This window comes from Eriocheir sinensis, chromosome 3 (genome assembly GCF_024679095.1).
Source record: "Eriocheir sinensis breed Jianghai 21 chromosome 3, ASM2467909v1, whole genome shotgun sequence".
NCBI lineage: Eukaryota > Metazoa > Arthropoda > Malacostraca > Decapoda > Varunidae > Eriocheir > Eriocheir sinensis.
The window spans coordinates 9,858,265-9,878,739 of NC_066511.1; the positions used below are offsets into that span (position 1 = coordinate 9,858,265).

General features: G+C 41.5%; 1 protein-coding gene across 8 annotated transcripts in view; it reads left to right on the forward strand.

Moving 5' to 3' along the window:
• Positions 1–20,475, forward strand: part of LOC127004856 (WD repeat-containing protein 35-like) — a 93,137-nt gene that overhangs the window by 27,457 nt on the left and 45,205 nt on the right. For 6 of the 8 annotated variants that reach the window (XM_050873036.1, XM_050873042.1, XM_050873059.1 and 3 more), the window contains 6 exons: positions 979–1,177; positions 6,076–6,206; positions 10,382–10,493; positions 10,855–11,021; positions 17,019–17,121; positions 19,811–19,971. In XM_050873036.1, the coding sequence (XP_050728993.1) occupies positions 6,183–6,206; positions 10,382–10,493; positions 10,855–11,021; positions 17,019–17,121; positions 19,811–19,971 (567 nt within the window). In that variant the 5' untranslated portion in view covers positions 979–1,177; positions 6,076–6,182. The remainder of the gene's footprint in view (positions 1–978; positions 1,178–6,075; positions 6,207–10,381; positions 10,494–10,854; positions 11,022–17,018; positions 17,122–19,810; positions 19,972–20,475) is intronic. The other 2 variants (XM_050873051.1, XM_050873070.1) reach the window with 2 other exon arrangements.

A 20,475-nucleotide genomic window follows, 5' to 3' on the forward strand; every position in this document is an offset into this window, starting at 1 on the left:
TCTCAAATGGTTGATATGAATAATGTATAAAGGGATCAATGTATATGTAAGAATACACAAAGACTATACCAACTTATATATTATCTATAACGATATTGATGACAGGATTGGTTACCCCTTTAAAGTACGTTGTAGGGTGGGTGTTAATTGGTGAAATTTGAGAGAACGTAAGCGTCGATGTGTGCTGGACAGCAGTGTTTCTCGGTACCTTTTTCTAACATTTCTCAAATGATTCTATTGCTGTGTACAGTTTGTTAACTCAACAGCTGCCTAATTTGATTGCATATCCTTAGCAATCAAAAATTAAGCGCAAAATCTGACCATGAATATGAATAAATAAGGGTTTTGTAGTACATTTTATACCGTGAGAGCAGGGTGAGAGTGAACCAGATGACGTACCTCAGTCATGACGTCATCGATGACGTTTCAGTGAACTATTCTTAAAGTATATTGTTATGCCGGACGTGTTACTTGGGTTCCGTGTCGCCGTCAGGAGACTCCGTGGGAGGGAGATATGTAAACACTTTGCACAGTTTCTGTAGTTTAATATTCTTCTTTAGTAGTACACTTCACTCTGACTCTTCACTTACCACTAGCTTACTATGACTGGGACTGACTCTCTCTCGCCCTCTTCTCCTATATATATCCAGAACAGTACAGTCTAGAATATTACAGTATATTTCAGATCATACAAGAACATGTAGCAAAAATATATGCGAGTTGGCAACACTTCCCGCCTGGCGCCTGGCCCGCCCTTTGCTCGTTTCTCCGGGAGCCTTCTAGAGGCCTATGGTCGCCGGGGGAAGCTTCCAGCACAACAATATTATAATCCTTAAATTGGTGCTACCTACATATCTGTCAACAGTTGTACAATCACACTATATTCTGCCAGGGGGTTGGGATGGCAGGTTCATATCTTCTCCTTTGCTGTATACCTGCAACAATAAACTATCAATCAATCAATGTTTTCTTTCACAGGAGTTGCCGATACAAAGGCCTGTCGATCTTGGGAGAAATCCCAAGTCACCTGTGACATCAAGATTGAGTTCAAGATCGCTGCTCACGTTACTAGGCAACCGGCAAACACAGGCCGCCCCCAGCACGGCCGAGACATTCCTGGCGGTGAGTGAGGGTGAGGTGACCGCTGCAGGCACAAGGGACGACAGACAGGACAACAGTGAGTCATGTGACTTTTTTTTGTATGGCTGGAAATGAAGAAAGAAATCATTCTAGGATGCAAAGGAGGGTAAAATTCTAGTGTTTGCCCATACTCCCCCCTCCCCCCCATACAAGCCTGGGGACCTGGTGGGAACACGGGGTTTCGGGTGGGGTACACGAAATCCGTCGCAATCGCGTATTTTTTTCAGTGGGGGAGGCGGGGGGGGGATAAAAATTCCCTAAATCTAGGGATTTTTCCTACCAACACCACTAAAAATGAGCGTTTGCGACGAATTTAGTGTTTCCCATACGGAAACTACGCACTCACTGGATCCCCAAGCTTGTTTTGGGAGAGAAGTGTAGTGAACCCACCAAACGATGCTCACCTCACCATCTGGCGTGGCGCAGGAGGCCATCTGTGCTCACATAAACCGCCTACACCACACTCATGCCCTCTCTCTAGTAGGTTGTCACCTCATCGCAAGGTTTCTGTCCTTCAAGTAGAGTCCGTGGCACCAAACGCGGTGTATCTTTATTGTTTATCACTGACACAAGCAAAACCACCGGCTAGCCTTGATCCGTCCAACGCCGCACCTTAACCCCCATGGCGTCGGAACATTTCCCACCCGTGACCCCCCAGCCGTCTTTTCTTTTTTTTTTTTTTTTTTTTTCTCATCATAAAAAAAAAAAAAAAAAAAAAGGTCATGAAAAGTGTCAAAAAATGAAATGACATCTCAGAGGTGTAAATTGTCGCTAAATTCATGTATGTACGACGCTGACGCTGGGAAGGTGACTCAGCCTGTGTCGTACATGTACGACGCCGACGCTGTGAGGGTTAAACAGTACTGCGGGTTCTAGGGCAAGTGAAGGCTCTCGAACCTCCTGCCCGAGCTGTTCGAACGCGTGAATCCTTACTGACCGCATATTGAATCTGCTTCACGGGTTCGTATTCCCAGTATACAAGGTGATTGTGGATAAGGACTCTGCGCCTCCAGAATACGATAATACGCCTCCATATATCATATATAGAGTTAAAAAAACAAAATGCATGTCCCTCAACCTTAATATGAAGGCGGAAGTACTTAAAAGTAAAGAAGAAGCCGAATTAAACCCCACTCCCCCAACGATCTTCAGGGACCCGCAGGAGGTCGGGGTATTTGGGTGGGGGAGCATATTTAAACTACTCCAACCGAACTTTACGACCTGCCAACGGGGGGCTTTGCCCCCCTCGACCCCCCTGCTAACCAGGGGGGCCTACACCCCCCCCTGGCCCCCCCCCTTCTTAAAGTACCCCAACCGTACTTTACCACCTAACAGCTAACTAAGGGAAATTGAACACAAGTAACCTGCGTTCGAACCTGCTTCACGCGTTCGTTTGTGGTACCAAACCTGCTTCACGCGTTCATACGTGCTACCAGTAAGTGACTACATAGTCGTATATGACGGTTGCAAGATTCCTATGACGTAAATTACTTTCTGTTTAGATGCTTCATTATGACCTTAATACTGTAACAGGGGGCTTCGCCCCTCTCGAACCCCCCTTTGGTATGGAGAGTGAGTGAAATTGCATGGTTTCCGTACTACGTTGTAAAAAAACCTGGAATGTATGAAATTTCCCTACATCTAAGTAATTGTAAGGAATTTCCCTACATCTAGGGTATTTTTCAACCCCCCATAACTCAAAAACTATGCATTTGCGACGCATTTCATGTTTACCACCGCATTCCCCGAAGTCTCAATGGCCCCCTAGCCAATTTTGGTTGCGAGGGGTGAGTATGGGCAAACACTAGAATAATACCCAAAGGAGATAAGACCTAGGAAAGATACTGGTCAATTTGAATTTGAAGTGTCAAGAAGTGAAAAAGAGAAATATATTAGGTTACACAAAATCACACGTGCTTGTGCACGCGTATCACCCTTCCTTTACCCTTTTCCTGAAAGGTTTTAACATGCCAATCATTACTGTGATTGTATTTGTCAAATCACTTTTCAGAGAATTGTACAATTAATTGGTCACTGATAAGATATATTCTACTTTAGCGGCAATAGGGTGGTAGTGTTTGCCCATAATCCCCCTCACCCCGAAAACAAGCTTCCTGTGGGAATGCGAGGTTTTGGGTGGGGGACACGAAATCCGTCGCAATTGCATACTTTTTTGGTGTGTGTGTGTGTGTGCGTGTGTGTGTGTGTGGGGGGGGGGAATACCCTAGATCAAGGGAAACTCCCTACATTTAGGGATTTTTCCTCCCACGACCACTAGAATAAGTGTTTGCGACGAATTTAGTGTTCTCCATACGGAAACCACGCATTCCCACTGGAGGCCAAGATTGTTTTGGAAGAGAAGCGTAGTGAACCCACCAAACAATGTTCACCTCACCGGTCTGGTGTGGCGCCCTCGGCCAGCTGCGTCCACGTGAACCGCCTACACCACACTCGTGCCCTCTCGCTGCCACCGGTTCTAGTTGGTTGTCATCTCATCGCAAGGTTTCTGTCCTGCTAGAGTCCGTGGAACCAAACACGGTGTATCTTTATTGTTTATCACTGACACAAGTAAAACAACTAGCTACCCATGACCCATCCAACGTCGCACCCTAGAGAGTACTGTGGGTTCTAGTGCAAATGCAGGCTCTCGAACCTCCTGCCCGAGCTGTTCGAAAACGTGAATCCTAACTAACTGCATTTTGAATCTGCTTCAAGGGTTCGTGTTGCCAGTAATTGAAGGTAATTGTGGAGATTGACTCCGCACCTCCAAAATATGATAATACACCTCCATATTATAGTTAAAGAATGAAATACATGTCCCCGAACCATAATATGAAGGCTCAAGTACTTAAAAGTAGAAAATTGGGAAATTGGTTCTTTTAGGTGGGGAGCATATTCCCAGCTAACACAATTACGTATTTACTACGTTGTATAAAGGTAGTGGTTTTGTAACTTTTGCGTAATTGTGTGGACTCCCAGGTACGTCTTTACAACGTACAGTAATCCCTTGTCTATCGCGGGGGTTAGGTTCCAGAACCCCCCGCGATAGGCGAAAATCAGCGAAGTAGCGACCTTATATTTTTCTATTATTTATATATATTTTAAGGCTTTATAAACCCTCCCCACACTCTTATAAACCTTTCCTACACTCCTATTGACCTTTCCCACACTCTTTTAAACACTTCTTACGACGTTTTGTCATTACGCGGTCCCAATAAGTGATTCTATAATTCTTGTTTCAACATTTGACATTTGCTTTGCAAATACAAACTTCACGCAAGAATTAGTTCATGGAGCAGGGCGGAAGAATACTCAAAGAAAGGACACTTTGAGCGTAGCTCACTTCCTTTATATCACAATTAGGTAAATACGGAAGGGGAAAGGGAGGAAAGGGACAGAGTGAGTCATAAAAAAATACCGATAGAGGATGTAAGAAGGGAGAACAAGGGAAAGGAGTGGAGGAAACGGAGAAATAGAGAGGATGAAAACAAGAAGAAAGGAGAAGGGTGTGGGGAGGGAGGGGTGGAAGTGAGACTCAGGTCATGTCCTGACTGAAGTCCTGACCTGACTCTCCCTCGGGACTTTACCTGACTCTCCCTCAGGACCTCACCTGACTCTCCCCACTGTCCCTCCCTCCCCACACTCTTCTTTCTTCTTGTTTTCATCCTCTCTATCTCTCCCTGTTTCCTCTACTCCTTTTCCTTGTTCTCACTTCTTACATCCTCTATCAGTATTTTATTCATTATAAAAAAATATTTGAAATATTTGAAATAATTAATATATAAAAATACCTGTAAACCTCAAAATCCCGTGACATAACGAAAAATCCGTGATATGATACAATTTAAAATTCTGCGATACAGCGAGACCGCGATAAGTGAACCGCAGTATGGCGAGGGATTACTGTGTATATATATATATATATATATATATATATATATATATATATATATATATATATATATATATATATATATATATATATATATATATATATATATATATATATATATATATATATATATATATATATATATATATATATATATATAAGTTAAAGTGTAGGGTTGATTTTCAGGATGTTAAGTTTTTTGTTATGAATTGTAGTGGAGGCTTGTTGCACACCATAGAGACAGCAACTTAGTTTTAAGGTGGACTTGTAAAGGGTGCTCATTTACTTCTATTGCAGTGGTTTTCAAACTATTTAGTATGACGGCACACTAAGAAACAACTAATATTTTATGCACACCTGCCATTTATATATATATATATATATATATATATATATATATATATATATATATATATATATATATATATATATATATATATATATATATATAAATATATAATAATTAGTCACCCTTGATGAATATAAATTACACTTTACAGTAGTTTCATTAGATTATGAACATAAATCAAAATCCCACCCAAATTTTCGAGGCACACCAAGGAGATAATGGCAGCACACGAGTGTGCCGCGACACACACTTTGAAAATCACTGTTCTATTGTCAAGCCAATTTAGTTTTCAATGTGGAGTGTGAAAAATAGTTGTTAATTCTGGCCATTCATTTGCTCTTTAAAGACTTGTTGTAATCTTTCTTGAAAACTCAATGTCCTCCCAGGTCCAGGTGGTTGTCAAAATAGGGAGGTATTTACAAAAAAATATGACCAGGATGAATGTCACAATAGTCTTTTTACATCAAACTCTGTATGAAATAGGTTGTAAAACTAAGTAAATATTGACAGCTTGTAAAAGTTTTAGTCGAACTACCTGTGTTAATATTAATTCCATAGCTGAGAATGTTGTTGATACCAAAACTTTAGTTAATGAAATGAAGTAGGATGATTAGGCTTCAAAAAGTCTTAAATGATCATAATTTATTACAGTGGAGGCCATGCAGTTTTCTATAAATATTTGTTGTTATTCCAGATGTAATTACTGAAGAAACACGAATCTTCTCTTCATAATGCACACACAGTACATACTCTATGAAAATATGTAATAGCATCTGAAGAGAATAAGGAAATCCAACCAAAATGTTTATATACTTAAGTAAAAAGGTGAGTATTCTAATTCTGCTCATACTGACCAATTGTTATTACTAGTTGTACCTTTGTTGTATTTTTCTTCATGTACTTTCATTGCCCTTTAGCATGAATGAGGTGGAACAAAATTGTTAAATTAATAGGTACAGAAATAAAGATATGAAAAATGTTTCATATTTCATGCATGTTATAATAGGTGACTGAATGGGATATCAACTGTAGCAGTAATGCTTCCTTTGCTGTCTTTCATCGCTTTTATCTTATTCACTGCTCTTTTATTCCTTTTATTCAAATGAGCCACTTTATTGTCTATCTTATTTATGTAAAAGATAAATAGTATGTTCATTATGTGTAGGGATGTAGTTGTGGAATGGATATTATGGATATATAACCTAGCATGGGAACAGGATGAGGTGCCAGATGATTGGAGAAAGGCTATTGTTGTGCTGCTGTACAAAGGGAAGGGAAGCAGAGGTGATTGTAATAGTTACAGAGGAATAAGTCTACTCAGTGTGGCAGGAAAAGTGTATGGAAGGTTTTTAAATGAGGATGAAGAAAATAACTGAGAAAAGTGTAGGTGATGAACAAGGGTTTTTTGGGAAAGGGAGGAGTTGTATAGACCAAATATTTGCACTGAAAATATTAGTTGAAAAATACCTAGAGAAGGTTAGGAAGCTGTTTGCTTCTTTCATGGACTTAGAGCAGGCATATGACAGGGTTGACGGGAAGGGGTTGTGGGATGTTCTAAGGATATATGGTGTGGGAGGGCGTTTACTGGAGGGAATCCGATCCTTCTATAAGGATGCGAGTGCCTCTTTATGCGTGAATGGTGAGTTGAGTGAGAGTTTCGATGTTGGTGTGGGTGTGAGACAGGGGTGTGTGATGTCACCATGGCTTTTTAATGTGTACATGGATGGTTGTATGAGAGAAATGAAAGCCAAAGTGGGGCAGCTAGGTCCAAGGCTGAAAGTGAAGGGTACGGAGGAGTCATTGGTGGCAGGCCTGTTTGCAGATGTATTGTTGGCAGAGAATGAGGGGATGCTGCAGAGGATAGTGGAAGAGTTTGACAAGGTGTGTAAGAGGAGAAAGTTGAGAGTAAATACTGGAAAGAGTATGGTTATGGTATTTGAGAGGGCCAGAGAACAAGTCATTGATTTTGCAAAGCCATACAGAGTTAGAGCAGAGGGTACAATGAAGTGTAGGATAAGGTTAAGGGAGGAGAGAATGGAGGAGGTGACTGAGTTTAAATATTTAGGGACTGTTTTATGTAAGCACGGAAGTATGGAAGGTGAGGTGAGGGAAAGAGCAATGAAGGGCAGACAGGTAGTATAGGTGCACTGGAGAGAGTTATGAAAGGAAGAAGTGTGAGCATGGAAGTAAGGAGGGGAATAAAGAACAGGGAAGGGAAGAAGTGTGGAGTGGTGGAAGAAGTGAAGCAACAGACTTTAAAGTGGTTTGGCCACATGGAGCGAATGGAGGAGAGTAAGATGACCAGAAGGGTGTATGTGAGTGAGAGAGAGGGAGGGAATGCTAGAGGATGACCTCCAGTGAAATTGAGAGATAGGGTGCAAGAGTATGTTAGGGAGAGGGGGGAAAGATCGTTGAGAAACTATGAGCAGGCAAGGAGGGAGTGTCTGGATAGAGAAAGTCGGAAACTCTTCTGCTGTGGCCATCCCCTGATGGGAGCTCCTAGGAGCAGACATCGATGAGATGATGATGATGATGAATAAGGAACAGTATTATCAATCGAACATTAGCAGTCGAGAATACGTGCAGTGGAAATGAGTTATATAAGAAGTGAATGTGGTGTTTCAGGATGGGATGGAGAAAGTAATGAAACTGTGTATGAGCAATTTGGTATGGGTGTGACAGCGAAAGGAGTGGATTGTGGAGTGGTGGGGTGGGTGAAGCATGGTGTGCTGAGATGATTTGGACACGTGATGAGAATTGGGGAGAATGAATTCGTGAAGAGAGTGTATTAGGGAAGGATTGAGGGAGAGGGTGTCTGGGAAAGACCACCTGTGAAGTGGATCAATAGGGTGATTGAGTATTGGAGCAAGAGAATTGGAAGTAGCAGGATTGAATGTGCTGTGAGGGAGTGCCAGAACAGGGAGAGATGGAGACACTTCTGCCGTGGCTACCCCCTGGAGGGAAGTTATCGTGAGGGAGCAGGGCGTCGGAGATATAGGTAGATAGATTGTAAAATTCCTGGGAACTTTGAACTGGGAAACTTTCCATGTTAATTTTAGGAATTTTCAGTAATTTTCAGAACTTTGAGAATTAAAAAGAAATTATAAGATTGTGTATGGGTCCTTGAGACTTTTTTTTCTTTTATTAAAGGCTGTGGTTATTGTTTCCTCTTTCGACTTCAGTTTTAGAGGGCTGTTGGTGAATGTCCCTTAGCATGTTGGTGGCGCAGACAGGATTTTTTGAGTGACGCCTCTTGATGCTCATGTGGCTAGTGAAAGGCACACTGAGCCCCCCCATTTTGAGCCTGAGGTAACATGATCAGGACAGGGCTTGCACTGATAACTGGAGTCACTTGACATGCTCAGTATAGATGATTCATGTACAGTTCTGTGTTAACTAAAGTTCAAGACTGTTATCTCCACACTTTCAATAAGATTACCATATTTGATGGCTTATGACGCACTTTTTTTTCCAAAAAAATGTCCCTGAAAAACACCCTGCGTCTTATAAGGTCAAAATTCAGCTTTGGGTCACTGGCTAGTGAAGTTTTAGTGCAGCAGTGGGACTTACATTAAACTGCAAACCTCTCCACAAATGTAAACAAGTTGGCAATCACTTTTACAGCAACTCTTTTCTGAAGTAACAATGTATAACAGTAGTACTTACCACTACTTCATATAAAATGACACCAGTCAGGAAGAAAATTAAGTGACTTAATTAAATATTGTACCTAAACAAACTAGTGGACAGTTGTACACCAAACCTGACAACACGCGCAAGACACGCTTCGTTTCCTTAGTAGACAGGAATCGTTGAGGTAAGACAAACCTTCTTCATAAAACTGTTTAACTTTGTCTGATTGATAAACACAAACAATATATGGATAATATTGATTAGATGATGAGAAGATAGATTATTATTCAGTATTTACAAGTGCCTGTTTCTCCATTTTGCGCTTATATTTTAACATTCTTACTTTACATACATGTTCAACAAACATTGAAGCACATTCAAGTTTGAAATTTCACACTTCCTTATGTTTTAAAAATGTACTAGAATGTTACAACAACTAGACATGCTGTAAAATAATAATTAAAGAAATATGATGCACAAACCTTATACCCTTTACCAGGAGGGTGTATGTGAGTGAGGTAGAGGGAGGGAATGTTAGAGGACGACCTCTAGTGAAATGGAGAGATAGGGTGCAGGAGTATGTCAGGGAGAGGGGTGAAAGATCCTTGAGAAACTTTGAGCAGGCAAGGATGGAGTGTCTGGATAGAGAAAGATGGAAACTCTTCTGCCATGGCCATCCCCTGGTGGGAGCTCCTAGGAGGGGAATGAATGAATGAACTTTATACCTGTTACCCCTCTGAATGTCGCTGTCTCTGCCATGTTTGTTTACAGCTCAAAGCAGTACCCTCGAGTCTTTAAGAAGGACCAATTCTGGTAGGTCCCAGCAAATATTAAGGGTTTTAAATGTAAAGTATTGGGATTTGATAAGGATCTGAATACATGTGAAACTTTAATAATGACCTGATAGTGGGGAGGGCTATGAATGTTGGGCAAAAAATCTTCACCTGACACTCGTGTTTCAAACCCGTTTATTATTATTTTTTTTCAAATGCCTGCTGAAATTGGGGGTGCATCTTATAAGCCCATGCGTCTTATAAGCCATCAAATACGGTATATTGTTTGTTTAATTACAGTATTATCCAGTGTCTACTTGATACACACTCACATGACAGTCAATTTGTTAGTGATGCCTTGAACATTTGTTGATGGAGTTTTTGCAAGATGAATGTGAGGGAATAGTGATAGGAATAATTTTGGGGGTAATGTCTCCTCCTGTCATTGCATGTTAATTATCAATTTTTAATTAGTCTGTGACCTCCCTTTCTTGTACTAATAGGTAAATCAAAATGACACTGGTGATTTGAATTATTATGTTGAGTTTATGAAGTCATCTATTGCATAAATTAACATATTTATGTTTCCTACAGATTGCCATACCAAACAACATACGTCTACGATGTGTGGGATGGAACAAAGAGCAGGGCTACATCGCTTGTGGGGGAGATGACGGCTTGCTTAAAGTTCTCAAATTGGAGGCTGGTATGTCTGTTTTTTACTTAATGCAATCTGTAGTGTCAACTAGAAAGCTAAGTCTGCTCTATTTAATAAACAAATGTTATAAAAATTTTCTCTATTAAATATTGCCAACACATTAATGGATAAATACTACCTTTTTTGTGAAAAGGAAGTCTGCAGTCCTTTTAATTAAGCTGTTTAGGAGCTAGAACACAAACTAGTTTTTAACCAAAGTATAGAAGGTAAAAATATTATAAATGTTTATGGAATCGGAGGAATCCTGCTATTGCTTCTCTCAGATACATCTTTTGTGCATCTTCTTAATATATGATTATTTTTAGTTACGATAGTTTTTAAACACCATTTGGTCTGAATGTTATTCTAGGGAAGGATGCCAAGATCAAAGGTCTTGCCGCTCCATCCAACCTGTCCATGAATCAAACATTAGAGGGGCACTCAGGAACAATTCAAGTTGTCACATGGAATGAATCTCATCAAAAATTGACATCCTCAGACCAGAGTGGTCTGATAATTGTTTGGATGCTGTATAAGGTAAGGCTCATTTATTTATTGTACCACCTGTGGCCTATGTAATGAAAGTATTTACATAAAGGGGTAAAACAAGCTTTATAGCACTGAGTAATTTGAGCTATTCCTTTGGTTTCCTTTAACTGTAAAACGTAACTAAATTTTAAGTATTTATGGTCAAAAGTGTCAGCAGTTTTTGTCATAAATATATTCTCTTCAAGTTCACTCATCTCGGTAGGGGCATATGTCGTCTCTTTCATGGGCACTTTTTAATTATGTAAGGTTTATTATACCTCAAAGTAGAATTAATTGTTGATCATTTAAACCAGAGAGTAAAATTAGATGTTTATTTACCAAGTCTTATAAGGCATCATTATCGCACACAGGATTATCATCTGCCAAATAATATGGGTAGTATGACTTTAAGAATATTACTTGAGGTAAATATATTTGTTAAGAGATTCTGATGGTGAACTAAGGGTCAGGGAACAGGGTCCAACCATTTGAAAATAGCTTTCATATCTTACATCACTTATTACACTTGTAAATACCATGAACACAGGTTAACACCTTAAACTAACATGCAAACGTAGGTATAAGTAGCACCGACAACATAGCAATTGTTTCCGCCCACATGGGGAAACCAAACTCCCGCTCTGACTCCACACCTTAATTAACCCCTACGGGACGCGGAGCGGCAATCGCCGCTCGGTTGAGAGAGGATGGGTGGCGGTGATCGCCACTCTGCTTATATTTCGCTCAAGTTAGCCATTCTCCCAATTTCTTTCCTCCTCAAATATGTCAACACTTGTCCTGAGTACTTTTATCAGTGAGTCAGTGTGTCTGAGGCTTTCTTAGTGGATGGACGTGTAAAAATAGAATATCTGAGTTCAAAACGCCTTGTTGGTCTGTGCCACCAGTGGCTACGTCCACTCCAATAGCTAATTCATCACGTACTGATCGTTCAAGTGCTAGACCTTCCGACAGTGCGATAGAACATGAACTTGATATTTCTGTTGTAACTCTGGAAAGTGATTTTGAGTGGAGTGACAGTGATTCTGAGTGGCATAATACGAGTAGCGATGATGATGGGGCAACCACTTCAGGTCCACCAGCTCTGACCACGTGCACTGCTGTGACATGTTCCACACCTGCTACTGCCCCGTCCACCAGTGGGCAGGAAATGACAAGGCCAAAGTCTATATATACCAAGTCAATTCACTCTGCCTTCAAGACTACTACTAGCACGTGCAGAGGGTGGTTTGGGGTGGAGCTGCGGGGTGACGTCATTTGAATCCAAATACCCGCCAGTTCACGGATGACTAAAGCTGTGGCCATGTGTGCACTTTGGATGTGGATTCTCGTCTTCTTTCACCGCATGTTCAGGCAACCCATTGACGAAAAAAATATGCCTTTTTATTGAGCTATGCGTGACTGTAATTCCAATGCCTACAAACGGCGGTGTGGGGTGTGAGGGTGGGCATGTAGAAGTGATTGATTTAAATTAGTCCACCTTTCTTTGTTTTCTCTAAATCCCAGTTTCTACATTCTATATTTTGGCTCCAAGCAACGTCCTCCCACAAACCTGCGTATGACTTGACTTGGTATATATAGACTTTGGAAAAGGCAGCCTTCTGCTCCCCTTACATCTACGCTATGTTCTTCTCCACCTGTATCTCCTCCAAAGTTCAGGAGGAGGATTGAGTTTGCATTATCCTCTTCCTCTGCTGAATCTTCTCCTAGAAGTGATGCAAGAGGCCATACATGAGGAAGAGCAGGCAGAAGAGGAATAAGAGGGAGGAGAACGAGACAAACACGAGTTAAAAGGGGAAGGAGAGTGCGGGGTGATAACGTTATCACACCTCCTCAGCGTGTTAGTCTAAGGCATAGCAAGCCAGAGTCAAGAAAGAAAACGGACACAGTGACTCGGTCACCAAATATCTGTAGTAATTACTCCTATTCAACACACTGTATCTCAATAACTACAGAATCTAGACGCTGGGAAGATTCCATTTGAAAGAGGAAGAGTTAATGATAGTCAGAATGCATATTCCATTCACCTCATTTCTCTACTTAAAGAGTATTGATAAAGTGAATGTCGATGGAAGTAAGAGATTGACGCGTGTTCGCCCGTATGGCGAGGCAGGAAATTACAGCCCAGCCCATCCCATAAGGGTTAAGCCCTAACCAAAACTATTAAGTGTTTGCGCTTATCCATTGTTACCCCTAAGAATGACACACATACCACCCTTTTGACCTCTCCTTCCTTCCTCTCTTCACACACCCTGCCACAAGCAATCCCCCACAACACAGCTTCAAAAAGTGTTTACAGCTTCATGCTGGACTTGGTCTTGGTGACGCCCAGCCTCCCATCCCATCACTCAGGCTTGGCTTTGGCGCACCTGAAAGGGGCGATGTCTTTTTTTTTTTTTTTTTTTAAACACATGTTCAGTACATTAGTACATGGCAATATTATTTTTCTAAGCTAAAGTTCCCCCGACCGTTGGGGAGCTATTTAAAAGCGTCTGCCGAGGTTACAATTATATACATGTTTACAGATTATTTGAAAGCGTTTACATTTACGCTTTTTACGGTGGGTGTAGGAGTAGCCACCTGTGGGACGCAACCTTCATCTGCTGAGTGGACGGTGTGACACGTCCACATCAGCAGTGAGGTTGTTCCACCACACCACCGCTGCGATGGAGAAGGCACGTTGGTGGGTGCTGGAGCGGGCCATTGGCACTTCCAGGAGGGAGGCGTTGCTCAGCATCATTCTTGTGCTGTGCTCAGACCTCCTCCAGGTACCCCTCAGGTCCGTTAGGTGGGGCACTAGGCCCACTTGCGCCTTGTGTAGCACCGTCAGGGCAGCGACGCGGCGACGGTGCTCTAGGCTGTCCAGCTGGTTCGTGGCTGCTCCTGCCCGTCGCTCGTGTGGTTGTTGTTGTCGATGTTGTCGATGTCTCTCCCACTGGCTCGGTTGGTGGTGCTGAGTGCCGTTGATGAGGCGTTCTGCCCTCTGCACCTTGTCTAGCAGGTTGAGGTGGCAGTGGGCGCTGGCCATCCAGGTGAGCAGTGCATACTCCATCACTGGATGGACTTGTGCCTTATAGAGGGTGTTCAGGCCTTCAGCGTCAAGGAGGTTCTTCATGCAGCGCAGGAGGTTCACCTTCTGGGAGGCTTTATGCACCACCCTTTCAAGGTGACGGTCGAACCGCAGCTGAGAGTCCACCTCCACGCCCAGGATGTCGACGCTGGACTGCAGAGGGATGGTGTCGTTCCTGAATCTCAGTCTGCCGTGGAGTTGCCTTGCGTCCTCCCAAGAACGTGATATTACCATGGCCTGTGTTTTGTCAGGGGCAAACCTGACTTGCCATCTCTTTCCCCAGGCCATTATGTCTGCCAAGTCTGTTGACGGACTCTATCACGTCCTGGGCTTCCTCCCTCTTGTATATTCTGGAGAGGGTGCAGTCGTCGGCGTAGGCGCTTGCTGCCGGGATGGTTTGCAGGAGGTTGTTAAAGTATATGTTCCACAGAATAGGTCCAAGGATGAACCCCTGTGGAACGGAGGCCTCCACCGGGAAACTGGTCGAGGTGCTTCCATTGACTGCTACGCGGAGGCTCCTATCTAACAGGTAGTTTGAGAGCAGGTGCAGCGGGTCCCCCGTGATGCCTTGTTGCTGTAACTTTGCCGTCAGACCGTGGTGCCAAACGGAGGCGCCAGCTATATCCAGGGCAATCACGAGAGAGGGGTGGCCGTCATCAAGGGCGTCATGCCAGGACTTTGAGAGGAGGAGGAGGAGGTCGGAGGTAGAGCAGCCCTTCCGAAAACCAAACTGCTTCGGTGACTGCAGGTGGTTTTCCTTGAGGAAGGATGTCAGTTGCTCTACAGTGATCCTCTCAAATATCTTGCTGATGATTGGGAGGAGTGATATTGACCTGTAATTGCCTGGCTCAGACCTGGATTTTTTCTTGTGTACGGGCGTGACTCTGGCATCCTTCCACTGTGCAGGCCACACCCCGCTCTTGCGTGAGAGTCCTCAAATATAATATTATAGCCAAAGGATATTGAACGCTGAGAGCAGCTCTGTCCTCACCTGAAATGGGCGATGTCTTGTGTGAGCACACTCTCTCTCTCTCTCTCTCTCTCTCTCTCTCTCTCTCTCTCTCTCTCTCTCTCTCTCTCTCTCTCTCTCTCTCTCTCTCTCTCTCTCTCTCTCTCTCTCTCTCTCTCTCTCTCTCTCTCTCTCTCTCTCTCTCTCTCTCTCTCTCTCTCTCTCTCTCTCTCTCTCTCTCTCTCTCTCTTCTCTCTTTCTCTCTCCCTCTCTCTCTCTCTCTCTCTCTCTCTCTCTCTCTCTCTCTCACTCTCTCTCTCTCTCTCTCTCTCTCTCTCTCTCTCTCTCTCTCTCTCTCTCTCTCTCTCTCTCTCTCTCTCTCTCTCTCTCTCTCTCTCTCTCTCTCTCTCTCTCTCTCTCTCTCTCTCTCTCTCTCTCTCTCTCTCTCTCTCTCTCTCTCTCTCTCTCTCTCTCTCTCTCTCTCTCTCTCTCTCTCTCTCTCTCTCTCTCTCTCTCTCTCTCTCTCTCTCTCTTTTTCTGCCATCAGAAACCCACATACATATATAATCGTTTGCACAAACATTCCAGGTGAACTCTATTTACATGGGGAAAAACACCATTACAACTGTAGTACATTTCGGACCATTACACACACACTGCAATAAGATGTGTATTTACCTAGTTGTGACATATGGGAAATGAGCTACACTCGCGCTGTCCCGTCTCCATATCCACTCTTATCCAACTTTTCCTTAAAATCATGAATGTTTCTTGCACAAACCACCACCTCCTCCAGTCTATTCCACAGCTCAATGCTGTTTGGGAAGCTAAACTTTTCACATCTCTCCTACAAGTGGTCGCCCTCAACATCTTTCCATGTCCTCTTGTTTCTCTCTCGTTCCACACACACAGGTCCTCTCTGTCCAAATGCTCCACTCCGTTGGCCATTCTGTACACCGCTATCAGATCTCCTCTTTCTCTTCTTCTCTCCAGGGTTGTGAGTCATAAGTCCAATCTTGAAGTTCTGGCACCATCTTAGTTGCCACTCTCTGCACTCTTTCCAGCTTCCTTATGTTCTTCTTTTCGTGAGGAGACCAGACCACTGCTGCATACTCCAACCTTGGCCTTATCATTGTGACTATTATTTTCTTCATCATCCCCTCATCCAAGTACACAAATGTCGTCCTTATGTTCCTCAACAAATTCAGAGTTTGTCCCGTTATCCTGTTGATGTGTTTGTCTGGTGACATGTTCTCTGAGACAGTCACTCCCAAATCTTTTTCCTCCACTCCTCTGCATATTATCCCACTTCCCATCTTATAATCATATTCGTATTTTCTACCACTCCTACCAAACTCCATTTTTTTTACATTTCCCAAGGTTGAACTCCATCTGCCATGTACCACTCCATTGCTCCTGGTATAAGGCTGGGAGAACTCGCTATTTCCTCATAATGCTCCCTCTTCACTTCCTTTTTGTCACTACCACAAAAAGCACCTTGTTAAATATCTTCATGCCTCCAACGTCCATAGGAATGCCTTCCTGTTTTCAGCTGCTCAACACTTCTGCTGCCTCATTATTAATTTTTTTCATCTATGTTGATATCCCCCAAGACCTTTGTAAGTTGGGACTTATGAAGATTGCATGTTAGTAGAGTTTGTTAAAAAGGATTAACACAAGACATTTAAAAGTCCTTATACTTCCTACAATCTTTTTCAAGTGTAGAACAAATGAATATGTGTGGAAAAGCTCCTTTCTTTTATGAACCTATTCACTGAGAAATGTCATGGTTGTGAGGACTCCCATCAGCTGCTGAATTATAGGTTCACTTGGCTGAGCTATTTTCTTTTGTGTTGTTATTCTGCCTTTGCTGTCTTTTAAAAACTGATATGATTTGAACTAAAATGCTTTAAAGTGATGTTTGTTGATTTCAGCTTTTAGTTTCTATCTTGCAATCTTTTATTTTCAGGGTTCTTGGTATGAAGAAATGATAAATAATCGGAATAAATCTGTTGTACGGGGTATGGCATGGAATACTGATGGCCAGAAGATTTGCATTGTGTATGAAGATGGTAGGTAATTCTCAATTTTATTATGATTTAACAAGAATTTTTGCTATGCTACTCTGTACTCTCTTTTCAAGTCATTTATTCTTTTGTCCCTGCCCACAGCTAACAGCCAGCCCATTGCCTGATTTGGATTGATTGGGATAAGCCTCTTCAAATAAATACAAGAATTTATTAAAAAAAAATTTTACTAAATTTTCCAGCTTTTTCTCTGAACACTAAAAGATTGAGGTGTTTCTTATTCATTTTTTTCCCTCTCTCTGCCTGGGTTTAAGAGAATCTCCCTCCCTAAATAGAATTAATAAATTGACTGTCTTGAAAATTTTGAGTTATTGGAAATTATATAGTGACTTCACTGTAGAAATTTCATTCAGATTGGACCAATAGTTATTGAGGAAAAATCAAAAACCCCAGTCAGTTAAGAATTGAGATAGACATTTTGCTTTGCATTACAACAGCTTACATTTCTCAGAAACAACCACTAAACATGTATACTAGTACATTTGATGAATTTTTTGAGGTAAAAGTGTTGCCATATTGTGTTGAAACTATTGTGACAGAAAACCAGTATGTTTGGGAGGAGTTAACCACAAAAAGAAAATATTTATTTTGCCTTTTTTTCACTTATTTTTTCTGGGGGGATCCCCTTAAGTGTACTTTACATCTCACTATACGTTTATTTATTTATTTATTTATTTATTTATTTATTTTTTTTTTTAAGTACTGTTACACCCTTCACCATGTCTGGATTTCCAGTAATGATACAGTCATTTTCATTCATCAAATCTCTGTTAGTGCTTTTCCAGGTCCATTTCCTGTTTGCTCCTTTGTCAAAAATGTGTTGATGACTTTGCTTTGTTCAGGCAATTCAACATGTTAATTTATTTCCCCCTTTCTTATACATATTCCAAAATGACCAATTGCTGTTTCATTGACATTTTTTGTTTGCTACTTTAGCATTACAGTTTCCCATGACTTGAAAACTGGGTTTTGTAGTCTTTCATTGCTACATTCATGGATCTAGAAAAACCTTTGATACAAGAACTTAAGAACGGAAGGAGTTTGCTGATGTTCCAAAAATTGATGTGTATATGCTTAGAGATGATAGTGAGAATAAGGGATAATGGTGCAAAATTAAGTATGACTGGTGTGGAACAGCTGTTAGTGGTAGGTTCCTTTTCAGATAACAATGTCTCATCAACCAAAAATGAGAGTGAGCTGAAAAAAGTAGCAGATGAGCTTAATAGCTGTAAAATATAATGTCCTTTTTTAATTTTTTTTAATTTTTGAGAAAAAGAAAAAGACAGAATTCATTAATCTTGTATCACCCTAGAATATGTATGACAAGTGTAACCAGGTATGAGTTAAACTTGTGGGGAGAAAGAGGAGGAAATATTAAAATATCAGGGAACAGTTCTATCAGTATTGGAGCATAGAGGAAGAGGTGAACACAATGAAGGGATGGCAGGTCAGGGTCAATAAAAAAAATCATGAGAGGAAAAAGTTTTGATACAGAGGTATACGGAGGAATGAAGATATGAATAGGCAGTGTTACATGAATGTGAGAGAGAAAAATGTGTAGTGTGGAGTGGGTATATAGGTAAAGTATACCTCATGGAGGGGGGTTGGACATGTCATAAGAATGCAAAATGGGAGTTGGGATTCATGAACAGTAAAACCATACTGATCCTGATCTATGCCTCTGAAGCATGAACATAGATTGAGTCACAACAGCAAGGATATGTGTAGTAGCAGTAAGTTGCTTGAGTGCATGTGATTTATCAAGGTGAGATGGGAGGAGGAATGAAGATATGAATAGGCAGTGTTACATGAATGTGAGAGAGAAAAATGTGTAGTGTGGAGTGGGGGTATAGGTAAAGTATACCTCATGGAGGGGGGTTGGACATGTTATAAGAATGCAAAGTGGGAGGAATGTGAAGAGGGTAGGCAAAAGGGCAGGGAAAGGTAGGGTGATCAAGGAGATCAATAAGATTGAGGAATACATGTGGGAGAGAGGTGGGAAGAATGGTGCAACTGTTACAAAAGGGGAGTGCATGAATAGTGAGAACTAGAGAATCATCTGCCATGGTCACTCCTTCAGTAGGAGGTCCCAATAAAACAGGATGTTGCTAATGATAGGTAAATAGAAGAAATCTTGAGAGAATAGATCAAGAGGATCCCCCAAAAAACTTCTCATTGGATTAGAATATTTGATTTCAATGAGAATTGTTCAGAAGAGATAACTTGGCAGCATGGAGATGCACTTGATTGACTAGTTTAGTATTTCCTTGGGTGTTTGGTCTTTGTTGATGATAGAGTTTCGTTGACAGCTGGCCAGTGTAAACGAGGAACATAGTCTTGTTGAACTCCCATATTTAATACTACAAGGCAATTACGTACCTGCAACTATAACACCCTCTCTGTGACTTCTACCTTATGCCAAGTCTAGTGATGATGGCTGCCATATGTATGTAGAGGGTTGGTATAGCCTTTCGTCCTTAGAAAGCTTGTTGTTTAAAGTAAATTCTTCATGCCAAGGGAAATTCATCAGTGGTATAATCTAATCTTGCATTAATACCTTTCAGTAAACATTAGACAGTTCAGATACTGTCATCATAAAAAGTGTATTACTTATGTTGCATTTTTAATGATGTTTTATAAGCTAGTGATATATCAAACATTCTTTTTCTTTCAGGTGCAGTTATTGTGGGAAGTGTGGATGGAAACAGGATTTGGGGCAAAGAACTAAAGGGCCATCACCTCATGGGTGTAGAATGGTCCCCTGATTCTTGTTTGCTGCTCTTCTCACTCCACAATGGAGAAGTTCATGTGTATGACAATACAGGGGGGTTTGTTGTGAGTATTATTTGCTTCAAGTTAAAGAAATCCAGTACAGGAGGTCCTCGACCTACGACGGAGTTCCATTCTTACAACACGTTGTAACCCGATTTTGTATGTAAGTCGAAACTCACCCTTTATTAGAAGGAACTGTCTGCCGTTTCTCCCTTTTCTGATCGTTTCACAATGTCTAATTCACTTCCATTGTGATAGCTTTCCTTTTCTTTGAAGCACTGCCATCAAAAGAGTCTTATGTCTTATGCTTGGGAAACATAATGAAGGCCAAAAGTCAAAGAAGAAAGAACACAAACCAAAGAAAGCAAAGGCACAACAAACCAAAATGGTGTACAGCAGTCAAGCGCTGCATGATGATGTACATATATACACACACGCTAGTTTCTCGGGAATTTTGTACCGAGATTCAAAATTGGCTGCATTTCACGGGAAACTCTGCGAAATTCTAGTCCGAGTCTCAGCCACCAGCATGTCGGTTATTTTCTCACGAAGTCGGCAAGTTTTGAT